We start from the raw sequence: 20,883 nt of genomic DNA, 5'->3' as shown, positions 1-20,883 counted from the left end.
TATTTGTATATTTGTATATTTGTATATTTGTATATTTGTATATTTGTATATTTGTATATTTGTATATTTGTATATTTGTATATTTGTATATTTGTATATTTGTATATTTGTATATTTGTATATTTGTATATTTGTATATTTTTATATTTGTATATTTGTATATTTGTATATTTGTATTTTTGTATTTTTGTATTTTTGTATTTTTGGATTTTTGTATTTTTATATTTTTGTATTTTTGTATTTTTGTATTGTTGTATTGTTGTATTGTTGTATTGTTGTATTGTTGTATTGTTGTATTGTTGTATTGTTGTATTGTTGTATTGTTGTATTGTTGTATTGTTGTATTGTTGTATTGTTGTATTGTTGTATTGTTGTATTGTTGTATTGTTGTATTGTTGTATTGTTGTATTGTTGTATTGTTGTATTGTTGTATTGTTGTATTGTTGTATTGTTGTATTGTTGTATTGTTGTATTGTTGTATTGTTGTATTGTTGTATTGTTGTATTGTTGTATTGTTGTATTGTTGTATTGTTGTATTGTTGTATTGTTGTATTGTTGTATTTTTGTATTTTTGTATTTTTGTATTTTTGTATTTTTGTATTTTTGTATTTTTGTATTTTTGTATTTTTGTATTTTTGTATTTTTGTATTTTTGTATTTTTGTTTTTTTTTTGTATTTTCGTATTTTTGTATTTTTGTATTTTTTTTGTTTTTATATTTTTGTTCTGCTTGTAACTATCTTGCATATATATGCAAAAAAAAAAACTAAAAACCGAGGTAGAAACTAAAAAAATGTATTTATTTCATGCGACCATTTCAAAAAACAATACGTAAACAATATTGACAGCGCCTCCGGTGGGGACTTCAAGAAACTGCATGTGTCAGATCCCTGCTTTTCTCCAAATTAAAAAAAAATTAACTTTGAGTGCTCTCTTTCTTTAATTATTTGAATGTTTAGATCAAAAATCTTGACATAGAAACCTCCAAGCTCCAAAGCCAACGATTTTCAATCGAATCTTCTTGTTTTATGTTATTTATTTTTTTAATTTATAAAAGTCCTATAAAAATCCATAAAATATCACACCACCTCTAGCTTCGTTTGATAACCATATTACGAATTATGAAATTTGAGTATTTTCGAAAAATTACTGTATTTTACAACAAATCTAATTAAGTGAAAATGCTAACAAAATATCGCTTCGTTATGAAAACTTTAATATTGTATTGTTACATGTTCCTTGACAAAAAAATCTATTTTTTCAGTTAGCTGGGAAATTTATCTTAATTTTTTTTAACATTGAAGAAATTGAGATAAAAATGAGGGAAATGAAGAACCCAATTTTATTTTTTTTGCGGACAACAATTCGAAAAAGAAAATTATGGTGAATTTTCTCAGCTACCTGAAAAAAATATTTCCAAAAAATTACATTAGTGAACAATATTTTTAAGATTTTGACCCAAACTACCAAAACTTGAAAAACAGTGCATTTTATTTTTTTAAATAAAGCACGTTCCAATACCAAATTAAAAACCTTTAGAAACAATTTTTGAAGATTTTTGGAAGTGCATTTTTTAATTCTGTATTTTTTTTAATTTAGATTTTGCGTGAAATATGTTTTCCATATTTTTGCTTAGCTCAAAAATTGCACAAAAAAACCAAAATATGAATTTTGGGAAATGCGATTTTGAAGTTTTGTTTTTTTAATGGCCTTATGTTTGAAGCATTTTTTTTTGCTTCGCGTAAAACAAATTTTCAGACAGTAAAAATTGTGGCAAATTAGATTAAGCTTGGACGTGTCAAAATTAACTAATTATTTCTAGGCTGTGATACATCAGCTACCGACAAACAATACCACATCTATCCTAACATTCGTATTTATTCACAATCATACAGGTTCAGGGAAAACATGGTTAAACTTTTCACATAAAACAAGACTAGACAAGGACAGTGGAAGTTATGTACACAAAAAACACAGGGTTAAAAGTATAGAGGGGGAAATAAGTCAACCTTCAATTTCATACGAAAAATATTCCCAATTAATTTAAACACTTGAAACTCATTTCACGCGAGGGAATGATCCCAATTTGTTAACTGCTTGTTGTGCTGTTAATCACGATTTCGCTATACAAAAGACACACCCATCGCGCATCGGACAGAGACAGAGAGATTAAACCTAGGATTAGACCACAGCACCGCATTTTTTGTTTGTTTGTTACGCTATCGCTATTTCTTTTCAGTCGTTTCCGGAACGAAAATGTTCCGCTGGGAGTGGTTCGACCGGGCCAGCTCTTTCCGGAAGTATTCGATCGTTTTTATCAGACCTTCCTTGAGTGGAACCTGGTGAAGTTAAGATTTGATAGAATTTCTTGTTGGTGGAGATTTCCCGCAAAACTTACCCTCGGTTCCCAGTCCAGGTATCGCTTGGCGCGGGCAATGTCCGGCTTGCGCCGCTGCGGATCGTCCTCGACGGCGGGCAGCTCGACGATTTTGCTTTTGCAACCGACGGAATCGCGGATGATTTCCGCAAACTCCTCGATGGTCCGCTCGACGGGGTTTCCCAGGTTGACGGGCAGGGTGTAGTTGGACGCCATCAGCGCTACCAAGCCGTCCACCAGGTCCGACACGTACTGGAAGGACCGTGTTTGCTTGCCACTGCCGTACATCTGGAGGAAGAAATTTGGTTTGAGATCAATTCACAAAAAATGGAAAATTCTTTCTTTTTCTCACAGTAATCGACTGATTCTGGAGTGCCTGGATGATAAAGTTGGACACAACGCGGCCATCGTTCATGTGCATCCGGGGTCCGTAGGTGTTGAAGATTCGTGCCACGCGCACGTTCACGTTCTCCTGCTTGGCGTACGCGTACGCCAACGTCTCCGCTACCCGCTTACCTTCATCGTAGCACGCTCGCGGCCCAATCGGATTCACATGACCCCAGTAGGTCTCCGGCTGGGGATGCACATCCGGATCACCGTAAACCTCCGACGTACTTGCAATCAGTACCTTAGCCCCGACGCGCTTTGCCAACCCAAGCATGTTTATCGTTCCTGAAAACGGACATCATTAAACATTACTGTCCTCAAAAGTAACTCCCCCCTCAACCTACCCAACGTATTCGTCTTGATCGTCTTGACCGGGTTGTACATGTAGTGCGGCGGGCTGGCCGGACTCGCCAGGTGGTAAATTTCGTCCACCTCGATGAACAGCGGGTTCACGATGTCGTGGTGGATGAGCTCAAAGTTTTCGTGCCCCAGCCAGTGCTCGACGTTGCGCTTCCGCCCCGTGAAGAAGTTGTCCACCACGATCAGCTCGTGGCCCTGCATCATCAGGTAGTCGACCAGGTGCGACCCGACGAAGCCGGCTCCGCCCGTGATCTGCCGGAGGATGGAAGGAAATGGAGAATTAGAATTTTTACAGGAATATTTAGAGTGGGTTCGTCACTGCACGTAGCGTTGAAGTCTCCAGCTTGTTTGATTAACCCTCCAAGCTCATGGCGGGGTCAAATCTAGTCTTAAAAAAAATAGAATAGGGGAGTTTGGGGTAATATGGACAGTGGGGGTAATTTGGACACCCCTTTAAAAATCACGTTTTCTTCGGATATAAAGTGAAAACGGCAATTTAAGTGATAAGGCTAGTACTAGTAATGGGCTAGGAGTATGGACAAACCAAAAAAGTTGGAATAAGTTAAGTAGTTTTGGTATAATATGTAAAAGTTTCCAAAGGCACTGCCTTAAATTCTAATATTTGAAGGTTAGGAAATAAGGTTTTGCAGGGGTTATATGGCAAAAAAGTGGACATTTTTTGTTTAAGGGGGTTGCTTGTACGATGCCTGAGATATGTAAGTATAAAAATTGTGCATTTTATCCATTTTTATCATCAAAAAATGCAATTTATGATAGAATATGGGTAATTCTCCGCCAACTCACAAAGCAGTAGCCCCGACCCCTCTTCGATTTGCGTGAAACTTTGTCCTAAGGGGTAACTTTTGTCCCTGAACACGAATCCGAGGTCCGTTTTTTGATATCTCGTGACGGAGAGGCGGTACGACCCCTTCCATTTTTGAACATGCGAAAAAAGAGATGAGATAGAAATTTGGTGTCAAAGGGACTTTTATGCAAAATTAGACGCCCGATTTGATGGCGTACTCAGAATTCCGAAAAATACGTATTTTTCATCGAAAAAAACACTAAAAAAGTTTTAAAAATTCTCCCATTTTCCGTTACTTGACTGTAAATTTTTTTGGAACATGTCATTTTATGGGAAATTTAATGTACTTTTTGAATCTACATTGACCCAAAAGGGAATTTTTTTCATTTAGAACAAAAATTTTCATTTTTAAATTTCGTGTTTTTTCTAACTTTGCAGGGTTATTTTTAAGAGTGTAACAATATTCTACAAAGTTGTAGAGCAGACAATTACAAAAAAATTTATATATAGACATAAGGGGTTTGCATTTTCAGATTTCCGCAAAAAAATAAAGCTGAAAATATTTGCCTACAGTTTTCTTTTTTTTTACTTTGTTGATTGAAGTGCTGGGTGCTCTTAAAGATTAAATTCAGTGAAATTTATCAGGGTCGACTATGTAATTAGCCATCATTTTTAAATCACGATAATTCGGAAACTACTGGTTCGATTTTCAATGTTCAAAATAATGCTTTTGTGAATTTTTTTGCTCTTTTTTTAAGTAATTAAGATTTTTTTAAACTGGTCGAACATTTTAAAATAAGGATTTTAGCCCATTCAAAAAGATACTTTTGCTTCTAAAATTTTGAAATTATTTCTATCGAAACGAGCAAAAGTTGATTTTTTTAGCACTCAAAATTTAATCAATAATTTCTCCAATGAGCTGATACAAATTTGTATTCTATAAAATATTTTTTCATTCGTTACATTTTACTCATTCATACTTGTTGTTAGTTTGAAAACAAATATGTTTTTTTTTTGTGCCAGTTTCAAAAAGTGAGGGTTAGATGGCAAAAGTTTTGCATCATTTCCGGCTTTGTTTTGTGGAATAGATTTTGTTATATTGACCAAAAACCCAAATAGGAGGGCCGAGGTACCCCAACGGAATCCGGAATATCTCCGGTAAAAATGGACCATATTTGTCCCCCATCTGACAGTTAAAAATATAGACAAATCTGGATCTTTTGCAACTGGAAGCATCCAAATTGGTCAATTCTATCAAAAGTTATGAGATTTTTAAGAAAAAAATAGGGGTCAAATGACTACCCGACCGTTTGAGTGTTAAAAAAAAACAAAAATGTCAAAGAGCTCGTATGTCTTAAAATCACAAAAAAAACAAATTCTGATCTTTGCTCTACTAACAGACCGTGTGTTGCTTTCAATGCGTATAACTCGCCAAGCTGTTTAACCCTCTACTGCCCAAATTTTTTTTCGAACACTTTTATTTTTCCCGTGTTCAGGAGGTCATTTTGAGCAACTTTTGTTCTACGAAATATTCAAACAGCTGAAACTTTTGAGTGAATTTTCTGATCAATTTGGTGTCTTCGGCAAAGTTGTTGTAACTCATTGTCACTATTTTTAAAAATTGAAAAACTGCAAATATTTCGCTAAAATCAAACTTTCGGTGGCTATATCTTGAAAACGGAGCCCTTAATCAAAAAAAAACTGTAAAGTACTTTTCGGTTGCAAATTCAATTTTGCATTAAAAAATAATGTCAAACTTGTTTTTGCATGAAACTTAATTTTTTTCCAAAAATCACTATTTTTTCAAAAATTTATAACTCGGCGGCAGATTTTTTGACCATGTTTCTCTATGGCTCAAAAGTTGCGGATTTTTGTCCCCTAAAACATATCAAAAAATCTCAAAAATCAAAAAATAAGTTTGGGAAATTGAGTTTTAGTGAAAAAAAGTTGATAAAAAAATCTGCAATTTTTTTTCCGTATGCCTATTTTTTCTCAAAAGTCCTTAACAATACCTACAACTTTGCCGAAGACAAAAAATTGATCAGAAAATTCACTCAAAAGTTACAGCTGTTTGAATATTTACATACCATTTTTGTATGGACAGCAGCCAAAATTGTATGGAGACTTGTACGGATGAACCAATGACGCAAAATAGCTTATTTGGTCATAGCGAAGGCCCCCACAAAGTTTAAGTCAAATAAAAAAATATAAAAAATAAAAATGGTCGAAATCGGCCGATTTCGTAGAGAGTTGCTCATTGGCAAAGTCACATACAACAAGTAAAACATCCAACCCATAAATTTTCTACAATTTGAAGAATTCTTCTTTCCAATGCTTTTTTAAAGATCAAAAATTGGTTGGAAAATGAGTTTTTTTCACGATTTTTAAATCTAAGCCCGTCTAAAGGTGGGGTTGAGTTGTAGAGGGTTAATTCAATTTTCCTCTCTTTCCACGGTTCACGGTTCACATTACCAACGCAAAGAAAATGTATTGCAGCATCACTCATTCGGCTGGGCAAGGTCAAACAGACCAGTATGTTGGATCACTGGGTATAACACACCTCGTTTGAGAGAACCAAAACTGGTGGCATGATGAGCACGCAAATATTTGAAATTATCATTAACGGTTCAGTTGCAAAAATTTAATCGAAACAATTTTATGAAACATTTTAGAGCATTCAAGAAAAAAATTGTACAAGTTGAAGCGTTTTGTTTTTTACCCAAAAATCTTGAATAAAATTGATTCCCTCTACGAACGAGCTGCCAACATCGCTATGCTTCTTTAGCAAACACGATTAATCAACCACGGTGTCACAGCTTTGGGTAAATATTGCCATTCATAGTAATCATAGTGTATGTGGGGAGAAAGAGGGGAAAAATGTCGAACAATGGAAATGATTGATTCACTTTGGTTCGGTAATGGTTGTATCAATTCGGCGCCATAGAAGACGTTTTTTGACGAAGAACTTCGTCTTAGGGCTCTATACAGGGTAGCAATCCAAAATTTCCAAATGAAACCGAAAAATGAAACGCCTTCCCCAAGCAGAGGGGAAAATCACAGAAGCAGCGCGGCCGACGGTTTTGATATAAATATAAACGCCACCCCCTCCACAGCATTAGTTTAGTCGGTGGTCTACCACCGAAGCGAGAGGAGCTCAGCTCTTCTCGCGAGCGCCAGCCTTCTCTCTTCCCTACAAAACCACGGGAAATTTGAAGGCTGGCTTCAGTCGGTGGTCTACCACCGAAGCGAGAGGAGCTCAGCTCCTCTAGCAAGCGCCACTAGGTGGCGTCTTCAGGAACTAGCCTTCCCGCTTCCCTACAAAACCATGGGAAATCGGAAGGCTGGCTTCAGTCGGTGGTCTACCACCGAAGCGAGAGGAGCTCAGCTCCTCTCGCAAGCGCCACCAGGTGGCGTTTTCAGGAACTAGCCTTCCCGATTCCCTACAAAACCATGGGAAATCTGAAGGCTGGCTTCAGTCGGTGGTCTACCACCGAAGCGAGAGGAGCTCAGCTCCTCTCTCAAGCGCCACCAAGCGCTTGGCAGTAGTGACCACCACCTGGATTTTGATACTGGACATGAAATATGACATTTTGGCAGTAGTGGCCACCACCTGAAGTGGCCGGAGGCCCCGGGGGTGTTCCGATAGGGGGACATTTGCGGAACCATAAGAGTTGGGGGAATTTGGGTATCAAACATTAGCGTTTTTGATACTCGACATGAAATTTGACATTTCGGCAATAGTGGCCACCACCTGGAGTGGCCGGAGGCCCCTGGGATGTTCCGATAAGGGGACATTTGCGGAACCATAAGAGTTGGGGCAATATGGGTATCAAACTTCAGGGTTTTTGATACTGGACATGAAATTTGAAATTGGCGGAACCATAAGAGTTGGGGCAATAAAGGTATCAAAATGTAGCTGCTCCTCTGTGATGTTGCTGCACGGTTACGCAAAACGGAAATGAAATTAAATCCAGCCTCGGAATCAGAATCACCTCGAAATTTACGAGCGATTACATATGTGTGTGTGTGAGTGTAAGCGCGTGCAGTCCAAAGGGCTTTTGTTAATTTGATTTGATTAATCGCGGTGGATTTTCTTGAAATAATTCGAACTGTCAAAAATCCAACAAAGCATCTACCGGTGGATACTTTTCTACCACTGATTTTTGTGCGATCAATGTGATAGATGCTTTGGTGGATTTTTGACAGTTCGAATTATTTCAAGAAAATCCACCGCGGTTAACCAAATCAAATTAACAAAACCCCTAAAAAATCTGAGCCTGCTGCGTTGCCAAATTGTTGGCCGATGCGCCAAACGCAAAACAAGAATCACCGTGTTGGTGTCGTTTCGTTCGAATCCAGATGAATACAACCACATCAGCAGATTTACCCTTCGATGCGAAAGCAAATACGTGTGTATGTACGGGGGCGCGCGCAGTGACAAAAAGAGGGGAAGTAATAGCGAAGTAGAAGTATAAAAATGCGTTCTACCCTTTCCACTCCACTTAGTTGCCACCGAGATGCTGAACAAGTCGGGTCGGCTCATATCTGAGCCGCAGACGGGTGAAGCAGCAGCAGCAGGGAGAGAGAGCCCTAGCAACGCAAATTCTCTCTTCCGGAGAAGGATTTCTTCTGAAAAATTAGCTTTATTTTCTAGAGAGAGAGAGAGAGAATCGGAGAGCAGCACCGAAGAGGGCAAATTGTGTGCGAATGCCGTAGAATGACACACCAAATGCCGTAGGATGGCAGATTCAAGAAAATTGCCAAATGCGCGTTCACACACACATACACACACACTCCCGTTTCATGGTACACGCTGATTGGGTTCGATGCGTCGAGTTTCCCTTCCACGGATGTTCGATTGATGTATCTAAATTCGTCACCTGAAAAGGCCATCAAAGACTGCGACCAACTACAGATACACCCGGGGACGAGCAAAACCGCCAGCGGAGGCAACTTTTAGGCAGTGGAGCAAAATCGCTTAACCTAGTAGACTGTGTGAAAATTGTTGTAGCCCTGTTGTATGGGTTAGTACAACGAATCTACTACGAGCTCGTGTAATTGGTCACGGCCCCGGGATGCACAGCCGGGTCAGTCAGGAAGCTTCCCCCAATTCGTTCAAAGATTTTGTTTACGCCAGTGCACAGTGTTCGCAATGGCAAAATTAAGTGGAATAAATTGATAACTCCTTTATTTGACGTCCTAGCCAAATGGTGTCTTCGGAAGAGTTGTTGTACTTGATAAGGGCTATTTTTTGAAGTTATTGACTACAGGGTGACGACCTTCCAGGGTGTCAACCAAAAACTAACTTTGTTGGATGACGTTGTAGGGCTTTGGTGTCTTCGGCAAAGTTGTAGAGGAGAAAATTTCATGAAAGTTTGTCGAAAGCACCAAATTTGTAGCTCTTAATCTACTCGAGATATACGCCATTTTTGCAAAAATGGTTCAAAAAAGCACTTTTTTGGTGATAACTCAAAATGATAGCATTTTAGCGGCCTACTATGTTCTGAAGAGTTGTTTATGACATAAAATTACACATCTTTGCCGAAGTCAGCAAAATGTTTTGAGCCTTTATTGAAGAGTTATAACAATTTTTATGTGATTTTGAGCCTATTTTCAAGTTGCTATGTTTTCAAAATGGCGCATTTTGGTGCAAAACCGAACAATGCACCTGAAAGTACACACTTTCAACTACATTTCCTGAAAATATCTCCGTGTCTATCCGTGTCTATTTTTAGATATCTCGATTCGAAATTGACGGTTTTTAATCAATTCATTTATATTTTAATGCGGAATCTTATTGAAAACGTGGTAATAATCGGTAAATTGATCGATTTTTATGGAAAATACATTGTTTATGCTTAAAATTATGACACACATTCTAAAATTATGAATAAAAACATGTTCAGCCCAAAAATAATGTAAATTAAAATTTTAAATAATTGTTCGTATTTAAAATTAAATATTAAAATTTCCTTTTATATTTGGTCAGTTTAGAAAGGTTGTCGTATTTTTTTTATAGACAAAGTATTTTCCATAAAAATTGATCAATTTTCCCTTCAATTCACCGATTTTCAACTCGTATTCTACATGATTTCGATTAACATTTATAAATAGATTGATTGAAAACCGTCAAATTCAAATCGAGATATCTAAAAATAGACACGGATAGACACGGAGATATTTTCAGGAAATGTAGTTGAAAGTGTGTACTTTCAGGTGCATTGTTCGTTTTTGCCCCAAAATGCGCCATTTTGAAAACATAGCAACTTGAAAATAGGCTTAAAATCACATAAAAATGGTTATAACTCTTCAATAAAGGCTCAAAACATTTTGCTGTCTTCCGCAAAGATGTGTAATTTTATGTCATAAACAACTCTTCAGAACATAGTAGGCCGCTAAAATGCTATCATTTTGAGTTATCACCAAAAAAGTGCTTTTTTGAACCATTTTTGCAAAAATGGGGTATATCTCGAGTAGATTAAGAGCTACAAATTTGGTGCTTTCGACAAACTTTCATGAAATTTTCTCCTCTACAACTTTGCCGAAGACACCAAAGCCCTACAACGTCATCCAACAAAGTTAGTTTTTGGTTGACACCCTGGAAGGTCGTCACCCTGTATGTCAATAACTTCAAAAAATAGCCCTTATCAAGTACAACAACTCTTCCGAAGACACCATTTTGCTAGGACGTCAAATAAAGGAGTTATCAATTTATTCCACTTAATTTTGCCATTCCGAACACTGTGCAGTGGTGGCCAAAACCTGGAGTGGCCGGTGCCCTCAAAGAAGGTTCCCCCGGGGCCTGGGGGGACATTTACAGAACCATACGAGTTTTGGCAATATGGGTATCAAAATTTATGGTTTTTGATACTGGCCATTTCGACAGTGGTGGCCAAAACCTGGAGTGGCCGGTGCCCTCAAAGAAGGTTCCCCCGGGGCCCGGAGGGCCTTTTACAGAACCATATGAGTTGTGGCAATATGGGTATCAAAATTCATGGTTTTTGATACTGAACATGATAATGGCCATTTCGGCAGTGGTGGCTAAAACCTGGAGTGGCCGGTGCCCTCAAAGAAGGTTCCCCCGGGGCCCGGAGGGCCTTTTACAGATCCATACGAGTTTTGGCAATATGGGTATCAAAATTCATGGTTTTTGATACTGAACATGAAAATGGCCATTTCGGCAGTAGTGGCCACAACCTGTACTGACTGGTGCCCTCGAAGCAGGTTCTCCCGGGGCCCGGGGGACATTTACAGAACCATACGAGTTGTGGCAATATGGGTATCAAAATTCATGGTTTTTGATACTGAACTAAAATTGACATTTCGACAGTAGTGGCCACAACCTGGAGTGACCGGTGCCCTCAAAGCAGGTTCCTCTTGGGCCCAGGGTAACATTAACCGAAACATACGGGTTGTTGCAATATGGGTATCAAAATTCATTGTTTTGATATTGAACCTGCAAATGGCCATTTCGACAGTAGTGGCCACAACCTGGAGTTGCCGGTGCCCTCATGGAAAGTTCACCTTGGGGGAACATTTAGGACAATTTTGCCGACAAATCTATGAAACAAAATACAATAATCTTATCCCAGATTTCACTAGCAATCCAAAAACTCATTCAAAATGTTTGATCCTATGTCTTTCGGTTATGTCTCTGACATACCATCTTGAACTTTTTGGCAATATGAGTAATAAATCGCTGGGGGTAATAAATCGATAATTGCGAAATTATTGAAATTGAGAATAACTCTTTCGTAATCAATTTGAGCCCTAAAAGGGCTTTTTAATGCTTGCTGTTGAAATTTACTTGGCTGTCGCCGATGGCTGGCAAGAGCCTTGCCAAAACATTTCCCCATCGCGAACAACATTGATCCCTTCCAGGTTCGGTCTGCCCCTTCGCCGCGATGCTTCTCCGCCTTCAGCTATCTTTGTTGCCGCTGTGTCGTCCCTTCCTCGTAGACTGTCGAGAGTGATTTGAGTACGCAAATGAAATAGATTTTCGTTTTGGGATTTCGTGGAACGAAGAAATCTAGGTGGCGAATGCCGTAGGAAGTAGGAAATGCCAAGAAACGCAAATAATAAAACTATAAAAAAAATCATTAACTTTTGTGTCCGAAGTTCTTCGTCATGATGGTTATGCCTGTAGCATTACCACTGCACCTTTTTTTTTTTTGTTATTTTGCTGTTTTGGATTATTTTTAAAAATTGTATCTAAATTTGCAAGATAGATTTTTTTTATTCGAGATGCAAACATAATGCACAAGAATCGATTTAACTGTTACCAAGCGTTAATGTGTTTAATGTTTTGAATACACCTATGATTTGTAAACCATTCACTTTACATTTTGCAAATTGGGGTCACTCACACGTCAAACAATGTAATTGATGGTCACGAAACGGCCGCTACTTGGTGAGGGCTCCTAATTTTCGAACACCATCCATAAAATATGCTAATTTTTGACTGGCAATAGAACATCTCACAAAAGGCGTCATTGTTCGTTAAGCAAAGAGATGAACAAGCGGTAAAGAGAGGTGCCACCTCCAAAACTTGCCAAGTACCACCAAGGTATCATCATCATTGCTACAAATTTGAGCGAAATCTTCGCCCACTTGCCATACACTTGTAATTAAGAGAAGCCTTCGGCAAATCGTATCCGGCGGTAGTTGCGTCAGTACACGACTTCAAGGGGTCGACTGGACGGTTGAAGTACTTTCTTGGTGCTTTTTGTGTGAAGTCGAATGACCCTTAAAATTTACTTCTCATCGTTCCAAATTAAGGTGCAGGTTCGCACTTGACCAACTGTTATCGATTTTTGCTTAATTAACGTATTGCGTTGAACTGAAATTTGATTCCTACTCATTTCGTGCTTAGCCAGCACCAGAAACGATTTCCAAGTTAACTAGAAAAGGCATCAAAACAACAATCGAAATAACTTACTAAAAATCTAGAAATTTGCAAACTAAAAACCAAAGCTACATACTTTTAAGCTTTTTTGAATTTTCACCCGGCTCCGTCAAGTGAGCAAAAGGACGGAAAGCGCAAAAAAAATGCTTCACGTTTGACGGAACCGCCGCCGTCCAAAATAATGGGGCGTTCCGGTTGGCGTATTTTAGCTCTCATGTTTAAGAGATTATTTGAGGAATGGTTTTTATAACCTTCAAAAAGGGGAAATCACTGCTATACTTTTCTTTTTTTACACCAGACATATCAAGTTGAAAGTGAAAATAAAGCGACCTTGACGCATGGATGCTTTTTCTAGAGTTGGGTTAAACAATTCTGGATTTTGAGTTTTTTGCTAAAATTTAGTAGCAAATGCATATCGAAACTCAGGTAACACAAGATTCTCAACTTGATGGCTTAAGCAAAGTTGCTTGTATTCAGGACAAAAGAACTCAAATTGTGGAATGTCAAGTTGGATTTTAAACTTTAGAACATGTATGTCTAAGAATTTCATTAATCTCCGACCAACCTCAACCGATCCAAGTACTTTTTCTCCATCTGCAATACCTTCTCCAGTATCAGATGAAATGGCTTGAGCGCTGCTTGATGACACTTCCAAAAATATTCCTTGACAAACTGCTTTTATTTCTTTCGCACTATTTGATTTTTCTAACGCGATGCATACCACCCTTAGAACGAGCTAGCCCACGTCACACTAATACTACTGCAAGAGCGAAGCCGCCGTGATGAGCTGTCAAACCCTTGACCAAGCGGCGTAGAAAACAAAAATCTCGAAAAAACTGTCCAAATTCCCAAAACTGCAGGAAATTTTCACTTTCCACATGAAATCTACACATTGTATAATCTTTTCACTACTTTTCACGCGATTTACTATAAAAAACTACCGACTAAACAATTCAAATTCCGCGGACCGCACACCGCCAGCTTCTGCTCTCGATGGCAGGGCTGCCAACCCTTCAATTTCATAAATGTCTGCTAATACTCCAAAACCCTACACGTTGTATAGTTCATTTTGTAATACTCATAAAAAAAAATCTGAAATATTTTTTTACGGGAAAATAAGAAAATTACTACAACTGAATAAATTTACACCTAATCAAAAATTTTGTTCGTAAATTCTGAATGAGAGTTCAATTTTACACTTTAAAATGTTTTAGATATTTTTTTTTGTTTAATTTTTAACCGTTCCACAAACTCTCTATATTAATGTCAGAGGCGACTCGTGCCCGAATGTAGTACCTGTTCAATGATATTTTTTTAAATTCTTTATTATAAAGTTTTTCAGCCGGAGGCTGGTTCAACTCTTTTGGATTATTTGACTTCGTGCTTGAAGTCGACCCGGTTACAATGTTGTTTTTAATAAATATTGATCATAGATCGTAGTAAATTTATGAATCTTTATTTTAAGAAGCTTTTTTCTTTCCAAATGGCTTTTATTTTTACGTTTTATTATTTTTATGCTATTGAAATTTTCTGTTTATGCAAATAATTGATTACACGTATGATTAAGACTTTTTATCCCGTTAAAATGTATTTTTTAGACTTAATCATTAGCGTGGTGAATGAAGAAAAATAGAGCAATCGCTCTGCCATCCTTATCAAAATTCAAGGAAAGTTATTGAATATTGTACAAAATTTCAAAACTATTCAATTCGTTCAGAAAAAATACCACATCCTTCACAAAGGAAAACTGTTTGTTGGGCTTTTTTAGGCCCAACAAATATTGAGCTAACTTGGTTAAAAATTAAATTGGCATTTTACTTTATACTTTTTAGAACCAGGTCGTATCGCTTATGTCCTCATGGTTTTGGAATTCAATTTCTGAATAAAAAGAAGGGCTTCTGATGTTAAAAACAAAACTATATTGACATGCATCCGAGATAATTAAAATATTTGTTTTTAGCATCAGTGAAAAAAAAAGTTTTCAGAACAAATTCATGCTACAATATATGATAATAATATATTCAACTAGAGTGAACCGGACCAACAGTCTGAATAAACACAGTCGTTTTTGAAGCATTTAATGGCATCAACTCTTAAACTTTTTAGGACTGCTTTAAATACAACCATCCTGAAAATAAAATAACGATCATGGTTGAATCTACTGTCATAATTCTTCTCATGTGTCCCGAGTCTGGAAAAAACACAGTACTTTTTTGTTTCAATTGTTTCAATTCAATTTATCAATCACACTATCTAAACTTAACATTACATCACTTTCCAGTAGAGCAAGAATCCACTAGTAACCAAGAAGATCGAAGAGGTTCAACGCGCGCAGTTGAATATTCGAGTTTTAAAACAACACCAGTCTGCGCAAAACAGCCTGATGCCTAAAAGTGCGCCAAAAATAGAGCAATATCTGTGGTGCTCTTGCGCTCTCTCATTTATTCATGCTCTCAACGTGCTGTCAACGCGCTGGCTTGTTTACCTTTTGCAAGCAGCTCCCTGCAGAGCTGAGCGAGCTAAGTCAGCTGGGGCCTGGGGGTGGCATTTCGCTCTCTCCCAAAAATGCTGTCAGTTCACGCTCTCAGATTGAACCAGATTTACCAACACATCGATAATGCCGCTGCGTATGAATAGGAAGCTCTTTACATGTGTTGAATTTTTTCCGTATGGAGATTTTTTCCCCGACGTTCAGAGGGTCGGTGTGAACGCGACGAGCATTTGCACGTGGCCCGCCAGGCTGACTCGCTTTAGTATTGGTGGGATGTAAAGAGAGGTAAAGAGTAAAGGGTGGCGGGCCAATGCTTTTTTGATGCATGCAGCGCTGCTGAACGTCGATTTTGTTAACGTATATTCAAACAAAAATTGTAATTGTATGTTGCTGGTTGAAAAAGCACCGCGGTAATTAAATAAAAAAAAATTATCCGCTCGAAATCGGCTACCTGTTCAATGAACAGGTTGAACAGGTGGACGAGTCGCCTCTGATTAATGTCCAATAATTATCATCCTTTGAAAAAATGTGATTTTTTTTAAATCGCGTCTTTTTTTGTTACGAACACATTATAAAATTTCCCTCCTTTCTGAAAAGTTCTAAAAAAGCCATATTCTTAAACCGATTCTACGACAATTTCCGGATTTCTGTTTCCCGGAATGGACACTGTCCCGAATAAGCCATTTCCCGGAGCATAAATTCTCGAAATATTTCGTCAAAAATAATACTTTTGTCAATTTGGTTTTTCAAATATTTGGCTAGTTTTTTTTTTTTTTTTCATAAAAAGGGATTTTGCCACAATCGACGAAAAACGCATTTTTTGGGCCACCCTATTTAGGATAGAAGCACCCTATTTTTTAAACAACAATACGTGTCTAACTATTTTAGGCCGAATCGAGGCACTTTTGATTTGGATCCTTCCTGTTTGACATGGAATGGCTGTATAATAACTTCAAAAAAATAAAACCAATAAAACTCAAGCTAAATTATGATTTTGTGAATTCAAATGCCTTAGAAAAAATTTTACTTTCCGAGATACCGTTGTTGTCTTATTTTTGATTATTGAGCTTAAGTATAACCCCAAAACTATTCTGAAGTGATTTAAAAAAAACAAAGATGGCGATCAAAATGGCGGTGACAAAAAAAAGAAAAATTTCATTTGTTAATTGGGTTTGGATTACGGAGTCTGGACTGTAGTTTAAAATAATATTTCTGTAATATTATCAGGCAAATTCAGGTGGTTCATCATTGTGGCAGGCAAACAACATCCCACAATGGAGCACTTCCATTCGAGCAGTTTTTGCTTTTTTCTACAATTGTCTTTTGCAAGCAGAACATAACCAAACTTTTTGGCGCCCTCAGCAAACGTCAAATCAATACACATTGCTGCCGGATCTTTTCCGGGAGAGATCTGGAAAAAGATCCGGCAGCAATTTTGTATTAGGTTTTACGCCGACTCGATTAGGAGGTTGGAAATTTGACAGCTTGGCTGCACTGTTTACATTTTTTGCACGTGTGTCTCAGTAAAAATGTGTGTGCGTGTGCGCTCGTGACGTCACGATGTAAAACCTAATGGTATGGAGAAAAGCAACTCGCGACAAAATTTGGAGGCTAGGAATTTTGACAGTTATGATTTTCATAAAGTATTCGCCTCCTTTTCTCTCCCTCGGAAAAAGTACGGACAAAGTAGCTGTCAAACTAGGCAAAATTGTTAAAGTCACTCACAAAATGAACTTTGAGTGATTTGAGTTCATTTCTGACGTCACGATTTTTTCCTTTATAGAGGAGAACATTTTTCTTTGCTTTGAAAGGGTTGGATGCCAGGTCGGAATTTGAAAAGTCTGGACTACTGCGAAAAAAAAGTCTGTGCATGTCTGTGCACATACTTTGACCTAAACTCGAGCATCAACGATCGTCTCAAAAAAAAAAGAAAAGATGAGCGGGGGAGGGAAGGTGTTGTCAAAACCATCCTGACTTTTAAAAATCGAATTTTCGCTCCGTTTTCGGAAAATCTGTGTATATCTGTGTCAGATTTAAAAAGTCTGTGTTTGTCTTTGCATCACAAAATGTCTGGACACAACATCAAAAGACACACAGACAAATCTGTGTACCTGGCATCCCTGGAAGGGTGTTTGACATTAGTTTGTTTTTGTTTGCTGGACGTTACCATGATTCTCTCCCATAGCTGGGTACCAAGAAAAACATATTTTCAATCGAGTCTTCATTTTGCATCGTTCTGTAAACTGATGATTCTCTTCCTCGACGGTCCCTTGGATATTGACAACCAGAGAGTCGACTGTATTAGATATAATGAATTTGCTTCAATTAACAGCTACCGCGTTTTTATTTCGGCCAAAAAACCTTTCTAAAAATTTACTAATACTTTTTTGAAAAAAAAAAATTATTTTCAGAATTTCAAAATCCCGACCATGATCGCTCAAAACAGACCCTTTCACTCGTGAGCACAAATTTAACGCGATTTAAAACTGCTCTGATATCTCTCTTTTTGCTCCCCTTCTCACTCCAATCGGGCAAGTTCAGCGAATGGCTTAAAGAGAACGTTTGTCGTCGCTGACTCAAAAAAGTCTGCAATCGGCTTTGCTTTGATCATTTAGTAAATATTGCCTAAAAAGAATGTTTTCAACAATATTTTGACTTTCTAATCAAACACCTATCTTCATCATATGGAGAGTTTGGTGCTCGATTAAAGCTCCAAAAATATTTTTTAGGCTATAACTTGCCAGCAACAGCACCGCTTCGAGTAAGCACGCAAATGTATGCAACTTACTGGCCAAAAAGATCCAATTTACTGCACTTTTGATCATAATTTCTATTTTGAGAGACCATTTCTCATCATTTTTGTGGCACACACATCCACACGCAAGATCCGAGGTTAACTGCTTAACGAAAGCCGCCATCAATATCTTTTCACTTGCGTTTTCAAAGCGCTTAAGATATAAAATTGCTTTCAACTACCGGCAACATGTTCTTTTGCACATTCTTTAGTCACTCACTTGAAAAATAATCCCGAAACATGTAAATAATTAGCAAGCGCCATCCAAAAAACAAACGCGCAAAGTCTTTTGACGTTTCAATTTTGACTACCCATTCCAATCTAAGGTTGAAGAAAACCGAGCGAGAAGCGAAGGCAAATAAAGAACAAAGGGTGGCCAACACCACCAACATGCTGGTGCAGCGCCTTCACCCTTGTCAAAAATCATGATTTTTTGAGTTCCAAATCCCACTTTTCATACGATTTTTTGAGTTCAGGTACTACAACCATAAAAATGGTTATATGGGTTGAACTGAAAAATTCGTATGAAAAGTGGGATTTGGAACTCAAAAAATCATGATTTTTGGTAAGAGTGTGTTAGAGTGAGCAAGTGCTGCCAGGAAACTTTCGCTATAAATGCTACGTTTTGTGAGTGTTCGCTTAAAATTTCATCAATTTTGGCAGCACTAAGCAGACCCAAAAGAGCGCTGGAAGAAAAAAAGAACTAAGCTGAAAATAAAAAAATGGGCGTGGCCCAATGCACTCGACTGATGAGAATGCATTTTTGAAATATATTTTTTAAATGCTTGTAAAAGGAATAGCATAACTTTTAATAAAAGTGAAAATAAACAGAAATGTTCACAAAAAGTTGCTCTACTCGTTGGTGCACTTGGTTTGAGTGAATTTCAAGGAACAATCCAGATTATCCAGTATCATTCAAACACGACCGCTTATTAGGCATAAAATGGGCATATTTCCCCTAATGCAGGCCAAAAGAGCGCCGCGCTCGTGTTTTGTTGGATTCTCTCCTCTCTGAACATATTCACTTTTGTGACTCAGGTCGACGGACGAAGTAGGCGTAAAAATCGCAAAGCTGCCAAGACGCTGGCAGCTTGCGAGTCGTGTTCGCTCGTGAATGATTGCACGCTCCAGTTGACAAAGAATCGTGCGGCGATGAGAGAAATTACATATTTTAATTCCTTTTAAAATGTTAATCGTAATTTTGATTTAAAGGCTGGAAATATTTTTTTAAACAATTTAAATGTTCAATGTTTCATCAACACGGATAAAAAATGGTAGAGACTATTCTTGAATATTTTTGTTCACCTCTTTTCATTATACATATTTGGAAATTCGTGATTTAAGCTGGAACTGGTTTAAAAACATAAATATAAAAGAAGGGTTCATTTGCGTAGAATACTCCAACTATATTATATATAAAGATCGGTCAATTTAATTTTTCAGGCTGCTTTTTAAGAAAAACACAGAGATCCTTATTTTTCATTAGAATTAAAGGAAAAAAAATCAACCGAAATTAGAGTTTGCAAAAGGAGTATTTTCCATAAAAATAAAATGCGTCTGTGAAAAAATATTGAAAAGACTTGTTATGTATTTTATAATCAAATTGTTTGCCAAAAACCAGAAAAAAAATGTTTCGGCCTATTATTTTTATGTCATTAAAAATATATTTGCAAGAATGTGCCAAATAAAACTGCACACTGTGCACAGAAACTCAATAATAAATGTTCGATAAAACGTTTTTCCACTCACCAGTATTCGCTTCCGATTCTTGTAGTTCAGGAACGTCACGTCCGGATACTTGCGGGGTATTCGACCCTCGAGCTCCTGAATCTTCCGCTCCAGCGCCAGTATTTGCTGTTTGGCCTGGTGCACCTCGTCAATGTGACCATCCTTGCTCCCTACTTCGGCACCTCCTGCTTCCTCGCCGACCGGAGGGTGCCTTCGCAGGGCCACCTCCATCCGGCGCCGAACGGTGCCTTCTCCGTCGGCATCACGATCCACCACGTAGCGGGACCGCTCCGGGTTCGCGTCCAGCTCATTCTCTCCGGCGGCGATTCCCAAGGTCAACTTGGCACCGGTCGGATTACCCCACGACTTGTACAAACAGATTACTGCGGGAGGACCCCAAGAGGCAAACGAGAGAAAGGGCAGAAATTAACACCTTTGGCAAACAGCTTTAAACTAACAAACACTTGATTCCGAGTACTCGTCGTCGATGTACTCTTTGAGCTGTTAGCGGATTGTTGGCACATTACACGGACGGACCGAATCCCAAACGTGACTGCTGGTTTGTTGCTTCATCAGCAGCAGCAGCACCTCTTACGGCATCTTTATTTACATTGGCCTAAAGCCAAGTTCCCTAATCCACTTGACCCACGGGCCCATCGAAATTCAACGAAACCACTATCAGCTCCCCCAAGAGAGGAAACTGGGAACTCGCGCCTGCTCCAACCTACCCAGCACGATGGCCACACCGAACGCGAACAGCTGCTTCATCTTCCTCCTCGAAAACACCATAATAACTAAACACTGTGCGAGATGTAATCCTCCAGCGGACCGCCGTTCCGTGCAGTGTTTGGCCACTTTTGTGTCCCCCACCACCAGCGAAAACACTTTTTCTGTTGTTTGCTTCTTTCCTTTCCGTGTCGTTTCGCGAGTTTTATTTTGACGTTTGATCATCAATCATCAATCATCATCGCGGTTTGACGTTTCGATGCCAACATTTCAAAAAGCATCATGTACAAACCATGCGTTTTGAGAAAAACG

The 20,883-nt window shown here is 38.2% G+C and overlaps 1 protein-coding gene across 1 annotated transcript; it reads right to left on the bottom strand.

Moving 5' to 3' along the window:
- Positions 1–1,858: 1,858 nt before the first annotated feature.
- Positions 1,859–20,753, bottom strand: LOC120426824 (UDP-glucuronic acid decarboxylase 1). Its single transcript, XM_039591611.2, has 6 exons — positions 20,574–20,753; positions 19,867–20,228; positions 3,107–3,374; positions 2,728–3,047; positions 2,397–2,663; positions 1,859–2,337 (listed from the first exon to the last, which is right to left on the bottom strand). The coding sequence occupies exons 1-6, from the start codon at positions 20,632–20,634 to the stop codon at positions 2,224–2,226; spliced, it is 1,392 nt and encodes a 463-aa protein (XP_039447545.1). The 5' UTR covers positions 20,635–20,753; the 3' UTR covers positions 1,859–2,223.
- Between the last annotated feature and the right edge of the window lie 130 nt (positions 20,754–20,883).

This window comes from Culex pipiens, chromosome 3 (assembly GCF_016801865.2).
Source record: "Culex pipiens pallens isolate TS chromosome 3, TS_CPP_V2, whole genome shotgun sequence".
Classification (NCBI taxonomy): domain Eukaryota; kingdom Metazoa; phylum Arthropoda; class Insecta; order Diptera; family Culicidae; genus Culex; species Culex pipiens.
This window is presented reverse-complemented; position numbering and strand designations above follow the sequence as displayed.